This window comes from Hypomesus nipponensis, chromosome 22, assembly GCF_054491055.1.
Source record: "Hypomesus nipponensis isolate SF chromosome 22, ASM5449105v1, whole genome shotgun sequence".
Lineage (NCBI taxonomy): Eukaryota > Metazoa > Chordata > Actinopteri > Osmeriformes > Osmeridae > Hypomesus > Hypomesus nipponensis.
In genome coordinates, this window is record NC_140382.1 from 7772161 (window position 1) to 7795683 (window position 23523).

The 23523-nt window shown below is 51.5% G+C and overlaps 1 protein-coding gene across 3 annotated transcripts; it reads left to right on the forward strand.

Moving 5' to 3' along the window:
* The first annotated feature begins 97 nt into the window (after positions 1–97).
* tnksa (tankyrase, TRF1-interacting ankyrin-related ADP-ribose polymerase a) lies at positions 98–21415 on the forward strand. 3 transcript variants are annotated; one of them, XM_084687805.1, is made up of 28 exons: positions 98–565; positions 1156–1380; positions 5471–5566; positions 8042–8078; positions 9525–9600; positions 12502–12522; positions 13261–13355; positions 13524–13590; positions 13690–13876; positions 14128–14249; positions 14362–14453; positions 14692–14770; positions 15047–15218; positions 15329–15408; positions 15510–15655; positions 15781–15946; positions 16197–16416; positions 16546–16655; positions 16766–16954; positions 17056–17320; positions 17458–17537; positions 17700–17820; positions 17915–18012; positions 18530–18604; positions 18766–18871; positions 19061–19247; positions 19348–19504; positions 19593–21415. In XM_084687805.1, the coding sequence occupies exons 1-28, from the start codon at positions 109–111 to the stop codon at positions 19677–19679; spliced, it is 3813 nt and encodes a 1270-aa protein (XP_084543931.1). In that variant the 5' UTR covers positions 98–108; the 3' UTR covers positions 19680–21415. The 3 variants fall into 3 exon arrangements, with proteins under 3 accessions (XP_084543931.1, XP_084543930.1, XP_084543932.1); XM_084687804.1 differs by lacking the exon at positions 12502–12522 and having other exon boundaries at positions 19593–19662; positions 20065–21415; XM_084687806.1 differs by lacking the exon at positions 12502–12522.
* The last annotated feature ends 2108 nt before the right edge of the window (positions 21416–23523 follow it).

The following is a 23523-nucleotide window of genomic DNA, read 5'->3' on the forward strand; positions in this document are numbered from 1 at the left end:
AGGACACAACAACTGACAGCAACTGACAGTAGCAACCGGAAGCTGGAGATTTCCAGTGCCAGGAAGTTGGTCCAAGCTTAACTGGTTGCTAGTGGGACTGTTGTGAAAATGGCGACGTCTCGTCGCTCTTCCCAGCAGCAGCAACATACCCTCTCTTCGCCACCCCGCAGTAGCTCTCTCTCTCCCCCTCCAGCTGGATCTTCCTCGGCAACTGTCGACGGTTCTACATCGTCTCCAGTCGGTTCTGAGCCTGAAAGTGCGGGTGATCCAGAGCTATCCCCAGTATCTCCCGACATACCCACCCCGGCTCTGAGCAGTAGCAGCAGCACCAGTTCCACATCTACGACCACCGGGGGTGTCAGCAGCTCTGGCTCGACTCCGGACTCCGACAGCTCTAGCCCGGGCAGCAGCGGGGGAGGCTGTGGCTCAAGCGGAGCATTCAGGGAGCTATTTGAAGCCTGTCGGAATGGAGATGTATCGCGGGTGAAGAGGTTGGTGGATTCCGTCAACGTGAATGCCAAGGACATGGCTGGACGAAAATCGACCCCGCTCCACTTCGCTGCAGGTAGCATTGGCTCGCTAGTTTGTAAACATAGCTCGATAGTTGTAGTTAGCATTGATACTGTGTAGATACATTGTTAAAATAACAAAAAAGCTGGCTTGTTAGCCGGACATGGTCTGTATCGTGCAACCTTCTTTACAAACTTTTTTTTTTCAGGATCAATTTATGTGTTGTTTGTTTGCTGGTTCGCTGGGTTTGCTAGCCAGAGAGGCTAGAGCTAGCTTTAGTTTTAGGGTGGGGGATGGGTTACTTTGGGTGGGATGTCAACAACAAGAACTGAGCTTGCTGAGTTTCCTTAACCGTTATGCATATCGTTAGCTAACAACATCATAACATACACATACTGACACAGCAAAGTTAGTTTATCAAAACAAAACATTCTCAAACTTGTAATATTCCGCTACTTAAAAGCAATACAATAGGCTCCACCTAACAAATTGTTTTGTTCGTAGATTTAATTTGGCGCTTGTTGTAGCATATATTTTGAGTGTTGTGGGTGCTTGTTAACCAGATTCATCACAATAAACCATCATGCCCTATCCCACCACAATCCACACACCCACTGTCTTACCTACCTATCCTTATTTTTTTAGGCTTCGGTAGGAAGGATGTGGTGGACCACCTTCTCCAGACAGGCGCAAACGTGCACGCCCGTGACGACGGGGGCCTGATCCCACTCCACAATGCCTGCTCCTTTGGCCATGCAGAGGTGGTCGGCCTGCTGCTGTGCCAGGGTGCGGACCCCAATGCCAGGGACAACTGGAACTACACTCCTCTGCACGAGGCTGCAATCAAGGGCAAGATAGATGTCTGCATAGGTAGGACTTCATTTATGTACTCAGACCCCATTATGGCAAGCGCTGTGGAACGGCTGGATTAGATCCCCTCCTTTCCCCCTGTGTCCGCCTACCCCTGCCTCTATTTGTCTCCTTGCCTCTTCCTGTCTCTCTCGCTGCCTCCCTACCTTTTCGTTTGCGTAGCTGGCTATAGCGGTGTTTATGAGAGGCTGTCGTTGCGTTTGGGAGTCCCTCGTGTTTGAAGCCTGGTGTGGGCAAGAGAGGTAGGAAAAATGTGTATTTAAGAGCGATGCGATTACACACTTGTGACACCTGCTTGACCCTCTGGTCCACAGTGACCCTAGAGTCTGCAGGCCTGCCTCCTTTTGCATGTATTCTATTCTGGGGCTCCATTCCACCAGTCTGTAAATGCCTCTGTGGCTATTGTTATGATAGAACAACCTTAATAAAGGTGTACTGTACGCTACTGCTTCAGTAGCTGTGCTAGAGACATCTGCCTGTAGACCAGTGGTTCTCATTCCTGGTCCTCAGGGACCCCCTGTCCTGCATGTTTTAGATGTTTGCCTGCTCCAGCACACCTGATTCCAATTAATGGGTTGTTATCTAGCTCTGCAAAAGCCTGGTAACGAACATGCATTTGAATCAGGTGTGTTGGCGCCAAGAAACATATACATTTGCCGGACAGGGCTTCAGGGTTGACAACCACTGCTGTAGACTGAATCAAGGCCATTCATGTAAATTGTGCATATTTCTGTGTGCATATTTCTTTCCACGTCAACATGAACATAAATGGTCCATGTTCTTGTTGTCCCGTGTTGCCCCTGAGGTAGCCCTACACAGTACTGTTTCTGTATGGTCTGGAACTCATATATAGTAGCCTATGACTGTTATAGATGAGAGAGAGAGAGAGAGAGAGAGAGAGAGAGAGAGAGAGAGAGAGAGAGAGAGAGAGAGAGAGAGAGAGAGAGAGAGAGAGAGAGAGAGAGAGAGAGAGAGAGAGAGAGAGAGAGAGAGAGAGAGAGAGAGAGAGAGAGAGAGAGAGAGAGAGAGAGAGAGAGAGAGAGAGAGAGAGAGAGAGAGAGAGAGAGAGAGAGAGAGAGAGAGAGAGAGAGAGAGAGAGAGAGAGCTGTGCTCTACCTTTTCCTTCCATTCATTATCGGCTTTGATGAACTATTCCACTTGGGAAGGGGCTGGTGTGCATAGGCATGCCAGGGTTTAGGGAGATGGGGAGAGAGAGTGCACATGGCTGTCAGCATTTCAAAAGCCACCAGAGCCCTCCCACTCGCATCTGATAAATAAGAAAGCCTACAAATCTTGAGTCAATCACTCTTGAGTCTTCCCTGTCGCTCGCTATCGCTCCATCTCATACACACACACGCCCACGCACACAGGATTTCCTGTCAGTCATCTCTCTGCCTCGAGTCTTGTGTGCATATTCATTTTGAACCCTAACGTTGGCAAGTTAACGCTGCTGCAACGTTAAGCAATCAGAATCAGAATTCGGTTTATTCGCCATGTATGTTACACAAACACAGAATTTACTGTGGCAGGAAGAGGCAGACAATAAACATATACGGATCTTAAATTAAGTAAAAAAAGTACAATAGTTAACTAATTCTAAGAACTAAACAATAAAAACAAATATATAAATATATATATATATATATAATATATATATAATAATTTGAATGAGCAGCACGAGTGAGCAAAAGGTGGCTTGTGCGTAGTGCATAGTTAATGTCAGCCAATCACCTTCTCGGCACAGCGGATGGTACGCTGCAGTCTGCTCTTGTCCTTGGCAGTGGCATCAGCGTACCAGATGGTGATAGAGGAGGTGAGGATGGACTCAATGATGGCTGTGTAAAAGTGCACCATCATTGTCCTTGGCAGGTTAAATTTCTTTAGCTGCCGTAGGAAGTGCATCCTCTGTTGTGCTTTCTTGGTGAGGGAGCTGATGTCCAGTTCCCACTTGAGGTCCTGGGAGAGGATAGTGCCCAGGAAGCGGAAGTGTTGACTGGGGAGTCGCACAGGGTGATGGGGGTGAGTGGGGCTGTATTCTTCCTGCGGTCAACCAATTCTTCTTGAAGTCCACAAGTCCTGGTACTTTGCAATGACAGTTAGCCAGTTATACCCAGTAGCGTTAGCGTCTGGAGCTATCTTTCAGAAGAGCTGTTAGATTTTAATGAGGTTTCTCATCATCTTGCAATGTGTTTCTAAATTTAACAGTTGAGGACAATGTCGTGTGAAGAGATTACTTCATGGATGTTACAGATGCTAGCAATGTCAATGATGTTACCTAGTGAAAACGGTGCCTAGCGAACCTACGGCTGTAATCTCAAAACATCATCCTTTAGTGGCCTGCTGCTTATCAGAAGGCACCGCATGCACCCTGCAGTGTTCCACATTCTCAACAACTCGACCTTCTTCACGCCTCACTGTATGCATTTATCTGCTCTTCCTCTGAGTTGACAAAACAGGTACAAAACTGGCCAGATTCCACACTAACATAAATTGAGCTGTTGAACAGCTAGCTTGCTAGGATTGAAATGAACAGCTTGGTAGTTTGCATCTATAGAGCAAATGAACAACTAATGAACGTAATGGACCACAAACTAGATAGAAAGAGCTATAGAACAGCTTCATGGCTAGCATCAATAGAGTTATTGAACTGCTAACTGGCTACTAGCAGGGCTACCGAAGCTGAAACTAGCATCTGTCTCTTCAGATGATTTGAAAAATGGATTGAATGGATTAGAAAATCTGCTCTCCCTGACTCCTCAATCTCCTAGCGGTAAGAGTACTCTCTGTGAGTGTGGGTGTGTGCAGACTTCCGTCATATTTATGTTAAAAGATGTGCGTCACAGCGCTGGGTAGAATGACAGATAGACCGTTGGGCAGAGGGAGAGAGAGGATTAAGAGAGGCCAGCGCTGTTGATCCATGTCACCATTTGAGAGTGTTCTTTGTCTGCCTTGGGACAAGACATGAACATTGAGTCTGAAATCAGTGTAGCACACATGGCAAGACACAGGTGCTGCACGCTGACACACACACTCAGCTACACACCCACACACACAGGTCAGCAAATGTCATATTACATGTGCTAAATGTTTTTGTGTTCGAACACACATGGATTGAGTTGGTGTAGTGACACCCTTTTAAAATGCTTTTGTCTTTCTGTGTACCTCCCCCTCATTCAACATTTGTCGTCTGTCTATGTGTCCTAAAGTGCTGAAAATGTTCCACTCCAACAGTCCACTCAGCGGCTGGAGATTAAAAAGATGCTTCTTCGCTCCTCTCCTTTCCCATCTCATGTCCTCTCCCTCTGTCTCTCCTTCACCTTTCTCTACCTTCTCTCCTCCTTTATAGATTTGGTCCCTTCTTTTTATACTCCTATCTCTCCTTTATGTCTCGCTTCTCTTCCTTCGTTACTGTTTTATTGCTCCCTGACTGCCCCCCCCCCCCCCCCCCCCCCCTCTCTCTCTCTCTCTCTCTCTCTCTCTCTCTCTCTCTCTCTCTCTCTCTCTCTCTCTCTCTCTCTCTCTCTCTCTCTCTCTCTCTCTCTGTGTTTACGAACCCTCCCCGTGTGTCCCATCCAAGGCCCCCCCCCTCTCTCTCGCTCTCTCTCGCTCAGGGTGTCATGGTTTGATATTCAGCTCTCATACCAGGCAGGAGTCACATGGTCGTGCCCTAGCTGAGCAGCCAGCCCTCCTGTTTTCATAACGTGCCTCTCCTTCGTCCTCCACCTCTTCTTTCTCTCCTCCTTCCTCTCCCCCTCTTTCTTTTCCCTCCTCTGCTCTCCCCTGTCACCCCCCCCCCCCTCTCTCTCTCTCTGTCTCTCCCTTCCCTCCAATTCTCTCACCCCTCCTCCTCTCCCCTCCTCTCCCTCCCCTCCTCGCTGGCAGCCTGTTCAGCACTGTGTTAGGGAGCGTCGTCACAACCGTGCCATGCATGTTTACGTCTGCGGCATGGCACGCAGGGGGGCGACGGGCGGCAGCAGTCCCGGCATCACCAGGACGGGGGTAGCGGGTGGAGCAGAAGGCGGAGTGGGGGGGCTGGGGTTGTGCCTCTACCTGCCCGAGCTGAGCTACTGTCTGTGTCTCCCCTGTGCAGTCCTCCTCCAGCACGGAGCAGACCCCAACATCCGCAACACGGACGGGAAGAGTGCTGTGGAGCTGTCCGAGCCCTCCGCCAAGGCTGTCCTCACGGGTCAGTACTCTGCACGCCAGTCCTGGTCATCTCTCTGCCACCACTCTCTGTGTGTATGTGTGTCTCTCTTTCTACCTCTCTCTCTCTACCTCTCTCTACCTCTCTCTCTCTACCTCTCTCTACCTCTCTCTGTGTCTCAGTGTGTTTGGGTTGTCTCTGTGTGATACTGTTATGGATTCACCCCGCTAGCTGTCTTCTGCCTATGTTCCTGCCTTCTGCTACTGTTATGCTCCTTGGCTGGGTGTGTGGTGGTGTGTTTGCAGAGCTCTCTCTCCCTCTTTCCATCTTCCTCCCTCCCTCTCTCTCCTCCCCTCCTCCCTCCTTTTCTGGGCATGATTGTCAGGTTTCTCCTTTGCTTCACAATTTCATCATGTTTCCTCTGAGGTAAACAAAGTCGCTAGCAACACTTGACAACAGTGTTCTGTATGTATGTGTGTGTGTGACAGTGGGTTTTGAGTTGATCACTGTCTGTCTTCCGTGCTGTCCCAAGCCTCTGGCTTGTTCTGTCCTGTGCTGCTACTGAATATCATAGATATATGATCTGTCCCTCTTCACATCTCCAGCCCTGGCACACACGCGCACACACACACAGTTTGATTAAAGATTATATTGGCCTATAAATTACTTCAGGATGGGAAACAAACGCCCCACTGACAAGTTTCGATCTGCCCCAGTCGCCTCATCTCTTTTCCTCTCGCTCCGGTCTTCCTCCTGCCTTCTTTCTTGCTGTTTGTGTCCTTGGGAAATCCTTTCCTTTCACTCTTTCTTGAGTTAGAGACCTGCCTAAAGCGCCTGACAAAAGTCCCTGATTTTTCTCTTCCCACTCTGTCGCTCCCCCCCCCCCCCCCCCAGTTGTTGACCAGCCAGAAGCCTATCTAGGTTGTGATTGGTCTGGGTGCAGGCTGGGGTGGGGAAGGGTAACCTTGACAGCAAACTCGGGCCACGCCCTTAATATTTATAGACTCTGATAATCAGCCAGGTGATACAGTAGGCTCTACACACACACACACACACACATGTGAGGAGAGGTCAGGTGTGAAAGCATATCCTTGTCAGTGACTTGCTTATTGATGACTGTGGCAACTGCCTTTTTCAAATATACCCAAGGGATGAATCATCCTCCTGTCGCACGCGCCCGCACACACACATAAACACAAACATACACACACGGTGTTGAGCAACCATGTGGAAAACTAGGCAATTACAGTCGGACGATGATGGCCAATACAACCTGGGGATGAGTACGCACAAACAGAAATACACACACACACACACACACATCAGCATAAAATAGAACATGTTGTAAACGTCCTTTGCTTTCCCCTGTCCTCCTCTCCCTTCCTGTCCGAGTCAGCAGTATTGCAGGGCATCAAACACCCACATGCATGCACGCACGCATGCTAGCCCACCAATCACACTGCAGAATCAGAGCGTCTGGGACCTTGCTCTTGAATAACGTGTGTGCAAGGGTCTGTAAATAATGGGCTAGATGTGTGTGTGTGTGTTTGAATATCCTGTTTGTACCTGACCAGACTGGGGTCCACAGTAGACTAAGCCCAGTCCGCTCCTCCATAACACCCATGCCCTCATCCTTTGTTCCTCTGCTCCCTCCTTCCCTCACCTCAGTTTCCTCCTCTCCCTCCTCTCCCTTTTCTTTATCCGCTGTTATGTTCCCCCTCTTTCTCTTAATCCTGCCTCCTCTCCCTCATGCCTGCCCCCCCCCCCCCCCCCCCCGCGCTCTGTGTGTGTGTTTCCTCCTGGCTGAGACAGAAGGATGGGGGGATGGGTTGCAGGGGGGAGGGGGGGGGACTGGGGGGGGGGGGGGGCGGTTGTTGTGACTGTAGCAGAGGGGGCAGGGCCATGGGAGGGGGAGGAGAGATTGGAGGAGGGGAGGGGTTTGTTTATGATTTATCTCCCTCCACTGTTATTACAGCAAGCGCTCCCGAGCACACAGACAGACAGGGAGAGAGAGAGGGAACAAGGGAGCGAGAGAACCACCCACAGGAGGGCTAGCATGCAAGCGTTAGCATGCAAGCGTTAGCAGTGTGTAGGGACAGATCGCCGCTTCACGACAATGCTGGTGGAGGAAATGCGTCTATTTACCACCTGTCTCCACGGCGCTGCTGATGTTGTGGTCACCGGCGGCAACACAGCATCCCGGCAACATCAGGTGGAGGGGGGGCGCTTGCAGGGACAGAGGAGCGAGGGAGGGGGACCGCAGGAAGAAAGACACAGAGGCAGAGAAAGAGCGATATAAATCTAGCGAGATAGAACAAGTGACTGGCAGGCATTGAAGCAAGCTCTGTGTGTGTGTGTTATCTGCTGTGTGCTGTGAATGCGTGTGTGTGTGTCTGGGCGGTAGGGGCTCCCCGGAGTTGAGTCTGGCTCTGTGTTGCTGCTGTGTGTCCCTGCCTCTCTCCCGACCCCCCCGGCCCCCCCACCTCTCTGACACTATGATCTTCTGTAACCATCTAGGGGACTACAAGAAGGACGAGCTCCTGGAGGCTGCCAGGTCAGTACTCTCTCTCTCTCTCTCTCTCTCTCTCTCTCTCTCTCTCTCTCTCTCTCTCTCTCTCTCTCTCTCTCTCTCTCTCTCTCTCTCTCTCTCTCTCTCTCTCTCTCTCTCTCTCTCTCTCTCTCTCTCTCTCTCTCTCTCTCTCTCTCTCTCTCTCTCTCTCTCTCTCTCTCTCTCTCTCTCTCTCTCTCTCTCTCTCTCTCTCTCTCTCTCTCTCTCTCTCTCTCTCTCTCTCTCTCTCTCTCTCTCTCTCTCTCTCTCTCTCTCTCTCTCTCTCTCTCTCTCTCTCTCTCTCTCTCTCTCTCTCTCTCTCTCTCTCTCTCTCTCTCTCTCTCTCTCTCTCTCTCTCTCTCTCTCTCTCTCTCTCTCTCTCTCTCTCTCTCTCTCTCTCTCTCTCTCTCTCTCTCTCTCTCTCTCTCTCTCTCTCTCTCTCTCTCTCTCTCTCTCTCTCTCTCTCTCTCTCTCTCTCTCTCTCTCTCTCTCTCTCTCTCTCTCTCTCTCTTTCTGTGTGTGTCTCTCTCTCTCTGTCCATCTCTCTTTCCCACTCCTTCTTTGTCTTTTTTTGTCAATCCCTCACCCCTCTGTGACTCTGTTGTGTGAAACTCTGTGCACATGGGTTGAGAAGCTGTTGTGTGTCAATGTAGGTTGTTTGCTTTTGACTTGTGAATGATTATTGGCCTGGTAAAGCCTGACCTGGTCTGATCCGGTCTGGTAAATCTGGCAGGCAGGTTTATCTGTAATGGTCTAAAGGACATACAAACTAACCCACACCCCAGACTAGCTTTAATCGCATGGTCTCGCCTAAGAGCTGACCTGTGGATGCTGTTTGCATTTAAATGAACTTCCTTTTCTCACCATTTGTCTACCAGCGGAAGAGGAGAGGAGGAGAGAGGAGAGGAGAGGAGGGGGAGGAGAGGGAGGGGGAGGAGGGGAGGGGAGGGGAGAGGTGGGAAGGGAAGGGAAGGCAAGATGGAAGAGAAGAATACCAGAGCCCATTGGCAGAGCGGGATAGAGGAGTAGAGGAGGAGGGGGGGGGGGAGACCAGGATAGACTGAGAGAAGAATCACCGCTTTATTCTCTGACAGCCCTTTAGCTCCGCCTGTCACCAAGGGAAGGGTCCAATTGGAGGCTGCCATGGTAACACTTCCTGACTGGCTGGCCAATGCCAGGGCAGTAGGAAGACTACATGTCCCAGGAAGCAGCATATGGCCTCTCTGGGAGCTGGGCCATCAGATTATGCCAACTCACACACACCAACATACACACACACACACTGCAAGGATGGTCAGCCCTGCATGTTTGTGACGACGGCATTGGGGTTCACTTTGGTTGACCCCTGACAGGGTGGGCGGGGGCTGATTGGACACATCTGTTAGTCTCATCACATTATCCATCTATTCCTGCCATGCTAAATTGTGTGTGTGTATGTGTGTGTTGCTGCAGGGGTGGAAATGAAGAGAAGCTCATGGCCCTCCTCACACCGCTAAATGTCAACTGTCATGCCAGTGATGGGCGCAAGGTAAGACCACACGCACATCAACACTCTCCCACACACCCCAACACACACACAGTGGCACACTCACACATCAACTTTCTCTCTCCCGCTCTCATTCACACACACACACACACACACACACAATGGTTTCATTCAGATGAAAGCTCTCTGAAATATTTTCTTAAAGTGCGGCTTTGTCACTGCATTCAAATAAACACTCCCAGCGGTGCGTGTGTCGATCCCCAGTCCCAGCATCCTGAACGTTGGCATCCACATCCTAATAGATGTCCATGAGGGTATGATGGCAGCCACATTATTAATCGACACAATGAAGCATATTAAAATTCTAATGAAGCTTTCCCATAAGATGATCTGCCCGTCAGTCTATCATCCTCTCCCCCCATCCCCTCCTCTCCTTGACTCTCCTCTACCCTCCTCACCCCTCCTTTCCTCTCCTCCTTTCCCCTCCTACTGTCCTTTACTATACTCTCCCCTCTCCTCCTATACTCTACTCTCTTTCCCCCTATTATAGTATAATGTCCTCAACACTACTATACTCTACTCTCCTTTCCCCTCATATAGTATCCTCAATAGCACTATACTCTACTCTCCTTTCCCCTCATACACCGTAATTTTCGGACTATAAACCGCGCCTTTTATCGCATTTTTCGACCCTGCGGCTTTTATAACGGTGAGGCTAATCTATGGATTTTTACTGCTAACGGCTAACGGTTAATACATGGGAGCTTCCTCAAGCAGCCATCTCCTTCCCGACAACTAATTACATATGGTAATTAAACATTAAAACACCTGCGGTCTATAGTCCAGTGCGGCTTATATATGTACACATCATTCAATTTAGTTGCTGCGGCTTATATAACGGTGCGCCTTAGAGTCCGAAAATTACGGTAGTACCCTCAACACTACTATTCTCCTCTCTCCTTTACCCTCATATAGTATCCTCAACACTACTATACTCCTCTCTCCTTTACCGTCATATAGTATCCTCAACACTACTATACTCCTCTCTCCTTTACCCTCATATAGTATCCTCAACACTACTATACTCCTCTCTCCTTTACCCTCATATAGTATCCTCAACACTACTATACTCCTCTCTCCTTTACCGTCATATAGTATCCTCAACACTACTATACTCCTCTCTCCTTTACCCTCATATAGTATCCTCAACACTACTATACTCCTCTCTCCTTTACCCTCATATAGTATCCTCAACACTACTATACTCCTCTCTCCTTTCTAACGTCCTTAACACTACTATACTCTACTTTCCTATAGCATCCTGTCCTCTTTCAACTTTTCATCAACCTCTCCTTGCTTTTACCCCTCTCTTTCTCCCTCTCTTCTCTTTCCCTCTCTCTTTCTCTTCTTCTGTCCCTCTCTCTCTCTCCCTCCCCGTTTTCTTTCAGCATTGAAAATGGAAAAAAACCCTGAAAGGCTTTTGTGGTTATTGAACCAGTAGAGTGGAGTGATTCAAGACCGTGTGTGTGTGTAGTAGAGTAAGTGATTGCTTTCTGTGAAGGCAGCTTGATAATACTCTGCTGTGTTAATAATATCCTCCCTTGCAAGGTTTTCAATCATACTGACACACACACATACACAAACACACGCACACACACACAAACCCATACTTCTGCACCAACAGTAATGTACAGGATTCAGTAGCAGGGCAGCAGTAGTGGTGTGGGGGGGGTCAGTAGAGCATACTACAGAAGCTCTAATGTGATATTGATGCCCTCCTGGCTCACTGCAAACAGGGGGCTCCCTCCCCCCCCCCACCCCCACAGTACAACCATCTATCATGCCTCTCCTGGCTACTGGAGACCCAGACGTGACTGGACCCTCTAAACACCTACCTGTCTGTGTGTGTGTGTGTGTGTGTGTGTGTGTGTCGCAGAGCAGCTCCAACTGGACTCCTCATTTCATGGTAGTTATTATAGTTCGCTATGCCGCCATGGCAACTGCTGACAGCTAGCAGTCATCGTTGGCATGGTTACTGGTTCACCATCCCATAAAGAGTGAAGGAGGGGAAAAAAAACAGCAAGGAACAGGAACAAAGACAAGAACATCCTCCCTTTCCCTTTCATCCTCCCCCCTCATCACTGCCTCCTCTCATCCCCCTCCTGTCTTCTCTCTCTCCCTCCCACCCTCCCTTCTGCCTCCCTTGTACAGGCGCTGTTTTTTTTACATGATTAAAAACACAAGCCTTTATTCAGCTCAACACAACACTCTCTCTCTCTCTCTCACCCTTCTTCTCCCTTTCTCTTCCTCTCTCTTTGTCCCTTTCTCTCCTTCTCCTCCTCTCATCATTCCATTTGTCCCCAGAGACCAGGTGACAAAATGTTCTCTTCTTCGACTCAGTGACTCCTAGTGTGTTTCTGTGTGTGTGTGTGTGTGTGTGTGTTTCAGTTGAGTTGTTTTTGTTTTTGTCATCAGGGTTTGTTATTGTATGGCGCCCCCCCCACCCCTCCCCCACCCCTCTGGGCTGACAGATTGAGGGGTGGAGTCTAAGTGAGGCCCATACCCCCTTACAATGGTGTCTCCATGGTGACGGAGTCCTGGGCTGCATTTATATACACGCACATAAAACCTGTTAAACACACACATACTGTTAACCTGCAGTATATTCGTGGTCAGACACTGAGACAGAGAGACAGCTAGTCATTCTGCCAGTCTGATGATGATGACCTCATCTCCTGCTCTGCTACACGGCTACCCCCTGCTTCTCCCTCCTCCCCTGTCTCTGCCTGTCTGTCTGTCTGCCTTTCTGTCTGCCAGCCTGCCTGTCTGTCTCCCTCTTCACATTCAGAAGGTAGAGGGTTCAGGTCTCAGATTGAAATCTAACCAGGATCTCCTCTCATTAGTGTACTGATGTTCTGTTGTTTTGGCTGTGTTGTCCGTCAGTCAACAGCTCACACAATGCTGGTAAGTTGTTTTGATGAGAAGCTCCCTGATTGGTGCACCCGTTTGGTTCCCCCTGGACTGTGATTGGTTGATGATGTTGGCTGGCTCCGCCTTGTCCCCCGTGCACATGCCTGGTCTCGGCCTTGTTCTGATCACGTAACACATGACATTACCCGCCACCTCCAAATCAACGTAGCTGTGTTTTGACTGGATGGGAGGGGCTTAAACCTGCCCCCGCCCTACCTGGAATGGAAGCATAGTTGCCCCCCCCGTCCCTGTCCAACCCACCACTGCACATGCCCCGCTCCTGTATGACATCATCAACCTGCTGCTGGCCTGCCCCAACTGTCCTTGTAGCCTGAGTCACTGCATCTCACACACTGTGACATCATCAGCCTGCTGCGGGAATCCAGCCTTGAGCCACATGTCTGATACTGGGACATCATCAGCGTGAGCCAGGTCTCTGAGCCCTGACAGGCCAAGGTGGTTATCAGCTGCATGAGGAGGAAGGGCTTGTGTTGCATCGTGTTTTGCTGGGCTGAAGGCGAGGGGGAGGGAGGAGGGAGGGGGGGGGGGGAGGGAGAGAGACGTCTGCTCCGTGGAGCTAAGCTGTCAGTGTTCTCACTGCCCTGTGACCTCTGCAGGGATACCTACATGACTCTCTCACACACACGCACTGAGGGCAACTTATTGCTGTGCTAATCCCTCCCTCTCCTCCTTCCACCCCCTGTCCTCCCCCCTGTCCTCCCCTCCCTCCAGTCCACTCCGCTCCACCTGGCTGCAGGTTACAACAGGGTCAGGATCGTCCAGCTGCTGCTCCAGCACGGTGGCGATGTCCATGCCAAGGACAAGGGGTAAGACTGGGGGGGGGCGAGGCCGGGCTGTGGGGGGAGGGAGGGGTGAGGCCTGGGGATGATGTTTGGGCATGGGGACGGAGGCCAGGGAGGGGAGAGTGAGGCTGGGGGGCGGGGTAGAGGCTGGGGCTCTCTGACGGTTCATGTCTGTGTGTCTCTGTGCTGCAGGGGTCTGGTACCGCTCCACAACGCCTGTTCCTATGGACACTACGAAGTCTCTGAGCTGCTGCTTAAGGTAGCGCGCACACACACACACACACACACAGCGTGCACACTAGGCGGTACATGGTTGTATGTGAGACCTGAATGATAATCCTCCCTCCCCCTTTCCCAGCATGGGGCTTGTGTCAACGCCATGGACCTGTGGCAGTTCACGCCCCTCCACGAGGCCGCCTCCAAGAACCGTGTGGAGGTGTGCTCCCTGCTGCTGGCCCACGCCGCTGACCCCACCCTCGTCAACTGCCACAGCAAGAGCGCCGTGGACATGGCTCCCACGCCGGAGCTCAAGGAGAGGCTCACCTGTGAGAGGCGTACACACACAACACACACACACACAACATATACACACAACACATACACACACACACACACACACAACATATACACACACAGACACACAACACATACACACACACACACAACACATACACACACACACACAACACATACACACACATGAACCGAGAAAATCAACTGTGATCCCCCCCAACCTTAATAGTGGTGATGAGGTTGGGTGTAAACGGCCTGTCTCTGTGGTGTGTGTTCTGTGCAGATGAGTTCAAGGGCCACTCCCTCCTCCAGGCGGCGAGGGAAGCAGACATGGCCAAGGCCAAGAAGAGCCTGGCTCTAGAGATCATCAACTTCAAACACCCTCAGACCCATGACACGGCACTGGTAAGACACACACATGCAAACCTACACACATACACACAGGTGAACCTGTACACATACAATCCTGTACACACACATATAGGCACAGACTGAGTGTGTGTGTGTGTGTCTGCAGCACTGTGTGGTGGCCTCCCCACACCCTAAGAGGAAGCAGGTGACAGAGCTGCTGCTGAGGAAGGGAGCCAACGTCAACGAGAAGAACAAGGAGTGAGTCTCCTCTGTCCTAGCTTCCTGTCTCCTCTGTCCTAGCTTCCTGTCTCCTCTGTCCTAGCTTCATGACTCATGTCTCCTCTGTCCTAGCTTCCTGTCTCGTATCTCCTCTGTCCTAGCTTCATGACTCATGTCTCCTCTGTCCTAGCTTCATGACTCATGTCTCCTCTGTCCTAGCTTCATGACTCATGTCTCCTCTGTCCTAGCTTCATGACTCATGTCTCCTCTGTCCTAGCTTCATGACGGCACTCCATGTAGCAGCTGAGAGATCCCACAACGACATCCTGGAGGTCCTGCAGAAGCACGGAGCAAAGGTACCATGTCTCTCTACCTCTCTCTACCTGCCCTGTCTCTCTCACCTTCTCTCTCTCTACCTCTCCCTACCTCTACCCTGTCCCTCTCACCTTCTCTCGCTACCTCTCTCTACCTGCCCTGTCCCTCTCACCTTCTCTCTCTCTCTCTACCTCTCTCTACCTGCCCTGTCTCTCTCACCTTCTCTCTCTCTACCTCTCTCTACCTCTACCCTGTCCCTCTCACCTTCTCTCTCTACCTCTCTGGCTCTCTGGTTGTTAATCCCTCCCCCTCCCTAGGTGAATGCCCTGGACTCTCTGGGTCAGACGGCTCTCCACAGGGCAGCCATGGCTGGACACCTCCAGACCTGCCGACAGTTACTAGGCTACGGGGCCGACGCCTCCATCCTGTCACTCCAGGGCTTCACCGCCTCCCAGATGGGCAACGAGGCCGTGCAGCAGATCCTCAATGGTATGTGTGTGTCTCTGTGTGTGTGTGTGTCTCTGTGTGTGTGTGTGAACACATGGATCTGTGTCTGGTGCTACTGCTGCTCTACTCACGTTGTCCTGTGTGCTCTCCAGAGAACGTTCCGGTACGGAACTCTGACGTAGACTACCGCCTCCTGGAGGCGGCCAAGGCTGGAGACCTGGACACTGTAAAGGTGAGCCAGTGGAGACCTGCACACGGTCAATGTGGGTGAGCAGAGTGTTCCCAGGTAGCTCCAGGAGGGCATCAGTGTGTTGACCCCCCCCCCCCTCCCAGTCTCTGTGTTCGGCTCAGAACGTCAACTGCAGGGATCTGGAGGGACGCCACTCCACGCCACTCCACTTTGCCGCCGGCTACAACCGTGTCACCGTGGTGGAGTACCTGCTGCATCACGGCGCCGACGTACACGCCAAGGACAAGGGGTGAGCCACGCGCTGGTTACTGTGGTTACATGCTGGTGAAATGCTAGTTACATGCCAGGTACATGCAAAATAAAGGCTAGGCGTACAGCGTGTGATACGGCGTGCTAACCCCCCTCCCCCTCCAGGGGCCTGGTGCCGCTCCACAACGCCTGCTCCTACGGACACTACGAGGTGGCGGAGCTGCTGGTCCGACACGGGGCGTCGGTCAACGTGGCCGACCTGTGGAAGTTCACCCCGCTCCACGAGGCCGCGGCCAAGGGCAAATACGACATCTGCAAGCTGCTGCTGAAGGTACCGCCCGCGCCTCTCTCTGTCTCCCTCGCTCTCGCCGTTTTTTTTGTTTGTTCCTTCTCTCTCTCTTTCTTCCTCCCCCTCTCTCTCTCTCTCTCTCTCTCTCTCTCTCTCTCTCCATTGCCCTGGCTCGCTCTCTCCGTCTTTCTCGCTCTCGTTCTATATTCCACAGGGGGCTTGACGCTGGGTGTGTTGGCGCGAGGCTACAACCTCCTCTCACCCCCCTAGTGTGCCCCCTCCTCTCTCCCAGCACGGAGCAGACCCCACCAAGAAGAACCGGGACGGGAACACGCCCCTGGACCTGGTGAAGGAGGGCGACACGGACATCCAGGACCTGCTGCGGGGCGACGCCGCCCTGCTGGACGCCGCCAAGAAGGGCTGCCTGGCCCGCGTCCAGAAGCTCTGCAGCCCCGATAACATCAACTGCAGAGACACGCAGGGGCGCAACTCCACCCCCCTGCACCTGGCAGGTAACCCCCCCCTCCACCCCCCCCTCCTGAACCTAACAGCCCCTCCACTCCATCCCCCCAGGCATCAGGATGTGTAGAGAGGTGTGTATTAATGCTGACCCCACCCCCTCATCCCCCACCCACCACCAGCTGGCTACAACAACCTGGAGGTAGCAGAGTACCTGCTGGAGCATGGAGCTGACGTCAACGCCCAGGACAAGGGGGGGCTCATCCCCCTCCACAACGCTGCCTCCTACGGGGTAACGACACACACACACACACACCATGCTGACACGCCCCCCCCCCCTAAGTGAGAGGCTGTATTAACACCTCAGTAACGCCCGCTGACACATCCCCTCCTCACCTCCAGCACGTGGACATCGCCGCCCTGCTCATCAAGTACAGCACGTGTGTCAACGCCACCGACAAGTGGGCCTTCACCCCGCTGCACGAGGCCGCGCAGAAGGGCCGCACGCAGCTCTGCGCTCTGCTGTTGGCTCACGGGGCGGATCCCACCATGAAGAACCAGGAAGGGCAGACGCCCCTCGACCTGGCCACGGTAGGCGCTCACAAAACACACACACACACACACACACACACACTGTCCTTGGCCACGGTACACGCGCGCCTGACCAGGTGTGACCTCCTCCGTCGTCTCAGGCTGATGACATCAGAGCGCTGCTGATAGACGCCATGCCGCCCGACGCCCTCCCCAGCTGCCTCAAGTCCCAGGCCACGGTCGTCAGCGCGGCCGCCGTCGCCGCCGCCGCCACGGCGACCGTCATCTCCCCCGCCTCCACCCCCTCCTGCCTGTCAGCAGCCAGCAGCATCGACAACCTGGCCACGTCCCTTGGTGACCTCGCAGTGGGCGGGGCCGCGGGGCCCGCGGACGGAGCCTGTGGGTCGGACAGGAAGGAAGGAGAGAGTGCGTCACGCAACAGCCAATCAGATAGTAGTATTTGTTGACCGTCACCTGTTGAATAGGAAGTATAATCTGTCTATTGATGTTCATCTGTATGAATGTGGTGTGTGTGTGTGTGTGTGCACGTTTCTCTTCCACAGCATTGCTGGACATGACCATCAGCCAGTTCCTGAAGAGTTTGGGGCTGGACCACCTCAGGGAAATTTTTGAGAGGGAACAGGTACACACACACACACACACACACAATGCAACACATTCGCCTCAACCAAGCTAGCTATTAAACACAGAATCTTGTATTGACAGACTGTCCTGTACTGATTTTTGGGATTGGCTGAAGTCTTGTCTGTCCTGTTTCCAATTGGCTGTGCTGTCTCCACGGCAGATAACGCTGGACGTGCTGGCAGACATGGGGCACGAGGAGCTGAAGGAGATCGGCATCAACGCCTACGGACACCGCCACAAGCTGATCAAGGGCATCGAGAGACTGCTTGGGGGACAGCAAGGTCAGGGGTCACGCCAGGGACACGTGGGGGGGGGGGGTCAACCCATTGTCACGTTTAGGAGAACCCGTCCTGATGTTGTGTTGTGGCGTGCTAGGAGGAAACCCATACCTGGCGTTCCACTGTGCCAGTCAGGGGACTGTCCTCATAGACCTGGCACCTGATGATAAGGAGTTTCAGTCTGTGGAGGAGGAGGTACACACACTCACACATTCTCTCTCTGTCTCTCTCTCTCTCTCTCTCTCTCTGTCTCTCTCTCTGTCTCTCTCTCTCTCTCTCTCTCTCTCTCTCTCTCTCTCTCTCTCTCTCTCTCTCTCTCTCTCTCTCTCTGTCTCTCTCTCTCTCTGTCTCTCTCTCTGTCTCTTTCTCTCTCTCCCCCTCTCTCTGTCTCTTTCTCTCTCTGTCTCTCTCTCTCTCTCTCTCTCTCTCTCTTCTCTCCCTCTCTCCCCCTCTCTCTGTCTCTCTCTCTCTCTCTCTCTCTCTCTCTCTCTCTGTCTCTGTCTCTCTCTGTCTCTCTCTGTCTCTCTCTCTCTCTCTCTCTCTCTCTCTGTCTCTGTCTCTCTCTGTCTCTCTCTGTCTCTCTCTCTCTCCTTCTCTCCCTCTCTCCCCCTCTCCCCCTCTCTGTTGTTCTCTTGATCTTGTTCCCGCCCCAGTGACACTGTGTGGGCTCCTCTTGTGTTAGTGACCCGTGGCTTGCTCTGTGTGTCTCCAGCTGCAGAACACAATCAGAGAGCACCGTGACGGAGGGAACGCCGGAGGGGTGTTCAGCCGCTACAACATCCTCAAGGTGAAGACCAGGGCTCATCCTGGGTGGCCCCTCCCTTCCCCTCCAGCTTCTCCAGTGATAGGCTGCCACTGCTGATCTGTCCCAGTGTGATAGGCTGCCTCTGCTGATCTGTCCCAGTGTGATAGGCTGCCAGCGCTAACCCCTCCCTGTCCTCTCCGTAGATCCAGAAGGTGGTCAACAAGAAGCTGAGGGAGAGGTACTCCCACAGGCAGAAGGAGATCGCCGACGAGAACCACAACCACCACAATGAGCGCATGCTCTTCCATGGTACAGACCCCGACCCTGTCCCGAATCCTAACCCCGCCCTCCCCCCACCCTGGCCGTAGAATGCAACTCCCCCTTAACCCCTGACCCCTAACCATCACCGTGGCCCTAACCTGCCCCCGACCCTGTCGCCAACTCTGGTCGCCACCGTGATAATCTCTCTCTGCCTCCTCTCTCCTTGCACCTCCTTAGGCTCCCCCTTCATCAACGCCATCATCCACAAGGGCTTCGACGAGCGCCACGCCTACATTGGGGGCATGTTCGGGGCGGGGATCTACTTTGCCGAGAACTCCTCCAAGAGCAACCAGTACGTGTATGGGATTGGAGGAGGCACCGGATGCCCCGCCCACAAGGACCGCTCCTGCTACATCTGCCACAGGTCAGAGAGAGAAGCGACGGCGGGGCGAGGGGCGAGTCAGAAAGTCGAGTGTGTGCAGTGTTCTAATGTGTGTGTGTGTGTGTGCGTGCGCCCGGTGCAGGCAGATGCTGTTCTGCCGGGTGACCCTGGGGAAGTCCTTCCTCCAGTTCAGCGCCATGAAGATGGCCCACGCCCCCCCCGGACACCACTCTGTGATTGGCCGGCCCAGCGTCAACGGCCTGGCCTACGCGGAGTACGTCATCTACAGGGGAGAGCAGGTGAGACACACACACAGAACCATAACACGCACACACACACAGACATACGGATGCAAGTATTCACACCTTACCCCTCCACCATGTCCAGGCCTACCCAGAGTACCTGATCACCTACCAGATCCTGAAACCAGAGACCTGCCCTGCACCCATAGCCCCTGGTGAGCAGAAGTCCTAGGACCACAACCGGGACCACAACTAGGACCACAACCGGGACCAGGACCACACACACTGTTACCCTCGTCTCTCCTTTTTAAACTTGACACATTCTGGGCCTAGCTAACCCAATACAACCTACTGGACCAGAACCAGGACCATGACAACACAGAGACAAGACTGTTCCAAGACTGACCCCCCCCCCCCCCATGGACACTCAGTTCTATTGAATTGACTGTAAACCCCACCCCCACCCCCATCCTCCTCACTCTACATCACTGAAACTAAATCACCTCACTGTTCCCTCACACCTTCCTCATCCCTGCAGTGTTTGTTGTTATTATTATTATTATTATTGTTTACAATTGTTTATTGTTGTTTATTCCACTTTGGTGTTACTACAACAGTGCTGCCTTCACCAGACACGGTGTACATCACAGCACTTCATAGCAGATGAAGCTGCTCTCTAATTGGCTGTGCTGGGGGAGAGGTACGTCTACTGGTCCAAATAGACAGAGATGATTGGTAACGGTTTGGGACAGGGACTTGAAACTCATTTGTTAAAGACTGAAGTGCTCAATGGAAAACAACCTTTATAATAACGTAGGGCTCGGATCAAGTTTCATTGAGGCCTCACACTCTGGAACAGTGGAGTTCCAGACCAACGTCGAATCTCCAACACACACGTGCGCGCAAACACGTACACACAACAGTTTGTTTTCTAAACCACACTAACGCCCAGCTCTGCCCTCCTCACTGACTTTCGTCAACATGTCTTAGTGACTGGTTTTGACCCTGTCGGGGTTTTGAATATGTTGTAATGTACACTATGACGAGTGTTTGTGACCATGTTTCCATGGCAATTTATGGTGGCGAGCGGTGTGTTTGCAGGCACAGCTACCTTGGCTACTAGGTCAGCTCCTAGCCGTACCCTAACCCTAACCCTGGGCTGCTCTGGGTCCTCTCTGACTGCAGGGTTCTGTCAGTGCTGGGGATGCTTATCAGGATCAGGAACAGCACCAGGATGTGTGTGTGTGTGTGTGTGACCAACTCATTTTAAACAAGCTAATACTTTTAAACAAGCTAAAAAACGGTTTGATGGACCTGACTTTGCACAAGAAAACCGGAACCTTCTGCTTCCTCCTGTCTCCAGAGTGGGGAGGTGGCCTGCACCCAGTCAAACTCATCATGTCATGGATTTGCACTTTCTGGTGGGTGGAGGAGGGGAGGTGTAGGAGACGGGGGTGTCGGAGGGGGGTGGGGTAAAGATGTCTAGTATTGTATAAGCAGATGATGATGCCTTTGTAAAGCTCACCTTGTCGTTTACTAATGAAGAGAGAGCTTTTATTGATACTGTAAATAACTTTTTTTGTTGTTGTGAATCTTTGATTTTGTTTTAATTTTTTTCTCGGAAGAAAGGCATCTTCATATGAGATGTTCCGCTACTGATATTGTGTGTGTGTGTGTGTGTGTGTGTGTGTGTGTGTGTGTGTGTGTGTGTGTGTGTGTGTGTGTGTGTGTGTGTGTGTGTGTGTGTGTGTGTGTGTGTGTGTGTGTGTGTGTGTGTGTGTGTGTGTGTGTGTGAGAGAGAGAGAGAAACTTACGACATAACGGACTACCACCCTAAGCCTGATCTGGTTTATTTGTTTCCCCACTTCCTTCCTGTATAAACCATGTGACCAGAGTGAGCTGACCAATGAAATGCCACTCCTCTTCATTCCTCTACAGGTGTCTTAATAAAGAACTGTTCATATCTGACTACACAGCCCGCTGCTCCTTCTATGCATCCCTGCTGTCTTCCCTCATCCCCCCCTCCCCCCTCCTGGTTCTGTCCGAATGCTTGTCACTTCTACTCAGCCTGGAGGGGAACTGCCGGGGGGTGGGGGGGGAGGTGGAGTGAGAGACACCGAGGCGTCCTGGGGGACAGAGAGAGAGGGGAGAAGAGAGGAAAGGGTGGAGGAAGGCCTAATGAAAGATGAGTTGAAGGCTTCACTGGTTGTGAAGGCGGTTCTGGCGAAGCTCCAGCTTCCTGTGTAGGAGGGGATTGATTTCCTGCGAGGCGGAAGATGAATCGCATTGATGACACAGGGCCATTTACTCAGCCGTCAAACCTTGGAAAAGGAAACCAGGATGGTTCATCAATGCATACATTCAGGAGGCTTAATTAACCCACGCATCCAGGATGGGCATTAGAACCCACTTCATCAAAGATAGGCAGTCCGGCCTATATTAATCACTCAGCACTCCGCTAGCTGTCCTGTTGGGGGGGACAGACAGCTGAGTAGAGAACGACAGCAGCAATATGTTTATAGTGGAGAACCAAATGACGTTCAGTTGAATAGAAATCCATGTCCATCTCTCAGTGACAACAGACACACCCACTTTGGAGGTTGTGTGGTGAAGTGTGTTGCTCAAGGGCAAGGTGGGATGGGTTGTGATCATGGATCTGACATGTTTACACATGTGCGCAGTACTGCGCTCAGTCACCAGGGGGAGCTAGAGGTCCAGTCTTGGGAGCCCAATGCAGTGCTGTAGAGATGACTGCTTCTGAGGTTGATATACATATCCCTTAAATATCATGACCTCATTCGTTTATGTATTCATTATATGTATCTATCCACTGTAGATATGTTTCCACTATATTTTTACTGTCCTAACTTCAGTTCTGATTCCATGTATGTTAGATTTGTGTCTGTCCTATAAAATTGGTGATGGAGTCAGTCTAGAATGGAGTCAGTTGTGTCCTTATGCCAAAATCAGAATCACAATAAACTATAATCTTATATAAACTGTGTGTTATAGACTATAACATCAAATATTTATCAACTATAATCTTACAACTGCAAAACAACAGATGACCAGAAAAACACATGTAAAGAACATTGTTTTATTGAACAATGGAATCTTAGAAATAAATTAATGAGGCTAATAACGGCTGCCCGTCACAAAGCAGGTTTTCTCTGCTTGGTCTGGAGGGATGATATTGCCTTGATGACACAGGACTGGAAACAGACACTGGACACTGGTAGAAAGTATTGCATTGATTACTGATTGTTCCCCTACAGTACCGTCTCTCTCTGATCTAGACATTGTGTTTCTATGAAGCTCTTCATCTACCTGCTATTATCCTAGTGTTTTCATCGCCTCCTACTCACAGATAAACCCCATTATGGCATCAGTTCAAAGTGCTGTAGAAGGGGGAGGGGGCATTTTAATCAGACAGGAAGTGGGAGGGATCCAAATCCTGGGTTTACCCAGAAGCCTTTGCCCCCTGGGGCTTCCTGTTCCGTATGAGTTTACATAAACAGGAAGTCAGGGATATTCCCCTGTTTTTCATTTATCTGCACTCGCCTGTCTGCCTGTGTGAGGGGTGATTTGTGCGTAGGTCACTATGTTGTGAAGAGACCATTGATTGGTTGTTGTGCATTTGGCCAGTTTGGGTCCATCGGCAGTCTCTACAAAATATGGGTATAGAGCTTGAGGCAAAACACAACCTAGAAATACAGTTTTGTTAATCAATCCCAAACGTAGACCACCAGTACCACATGTATGTCTACAACAACAGACCATAATATGCTGGCCCACAGAGAAGTGAAAGAACATTCTTCATAGAGAACCAGACAGACACAACACACACACATGCTCACAGGCACACGCGCGCGCTCTTATAAGGCAAACAGCTCTGTCTGAGTCTTACTCTGTATTCCTGGGCACCATCTACTACCAAGGAGAGACAGACCACTACAGCAGTGCTTCGGTGAGTGAGAGGAGGCGGAGAGGGGAAGACATTATTGCTCTAATTTAGGCAGAGAGACAGACACAAGCAGAGAGGATTCCACCATTGGGATTGCAGAGTCCAAATGCTT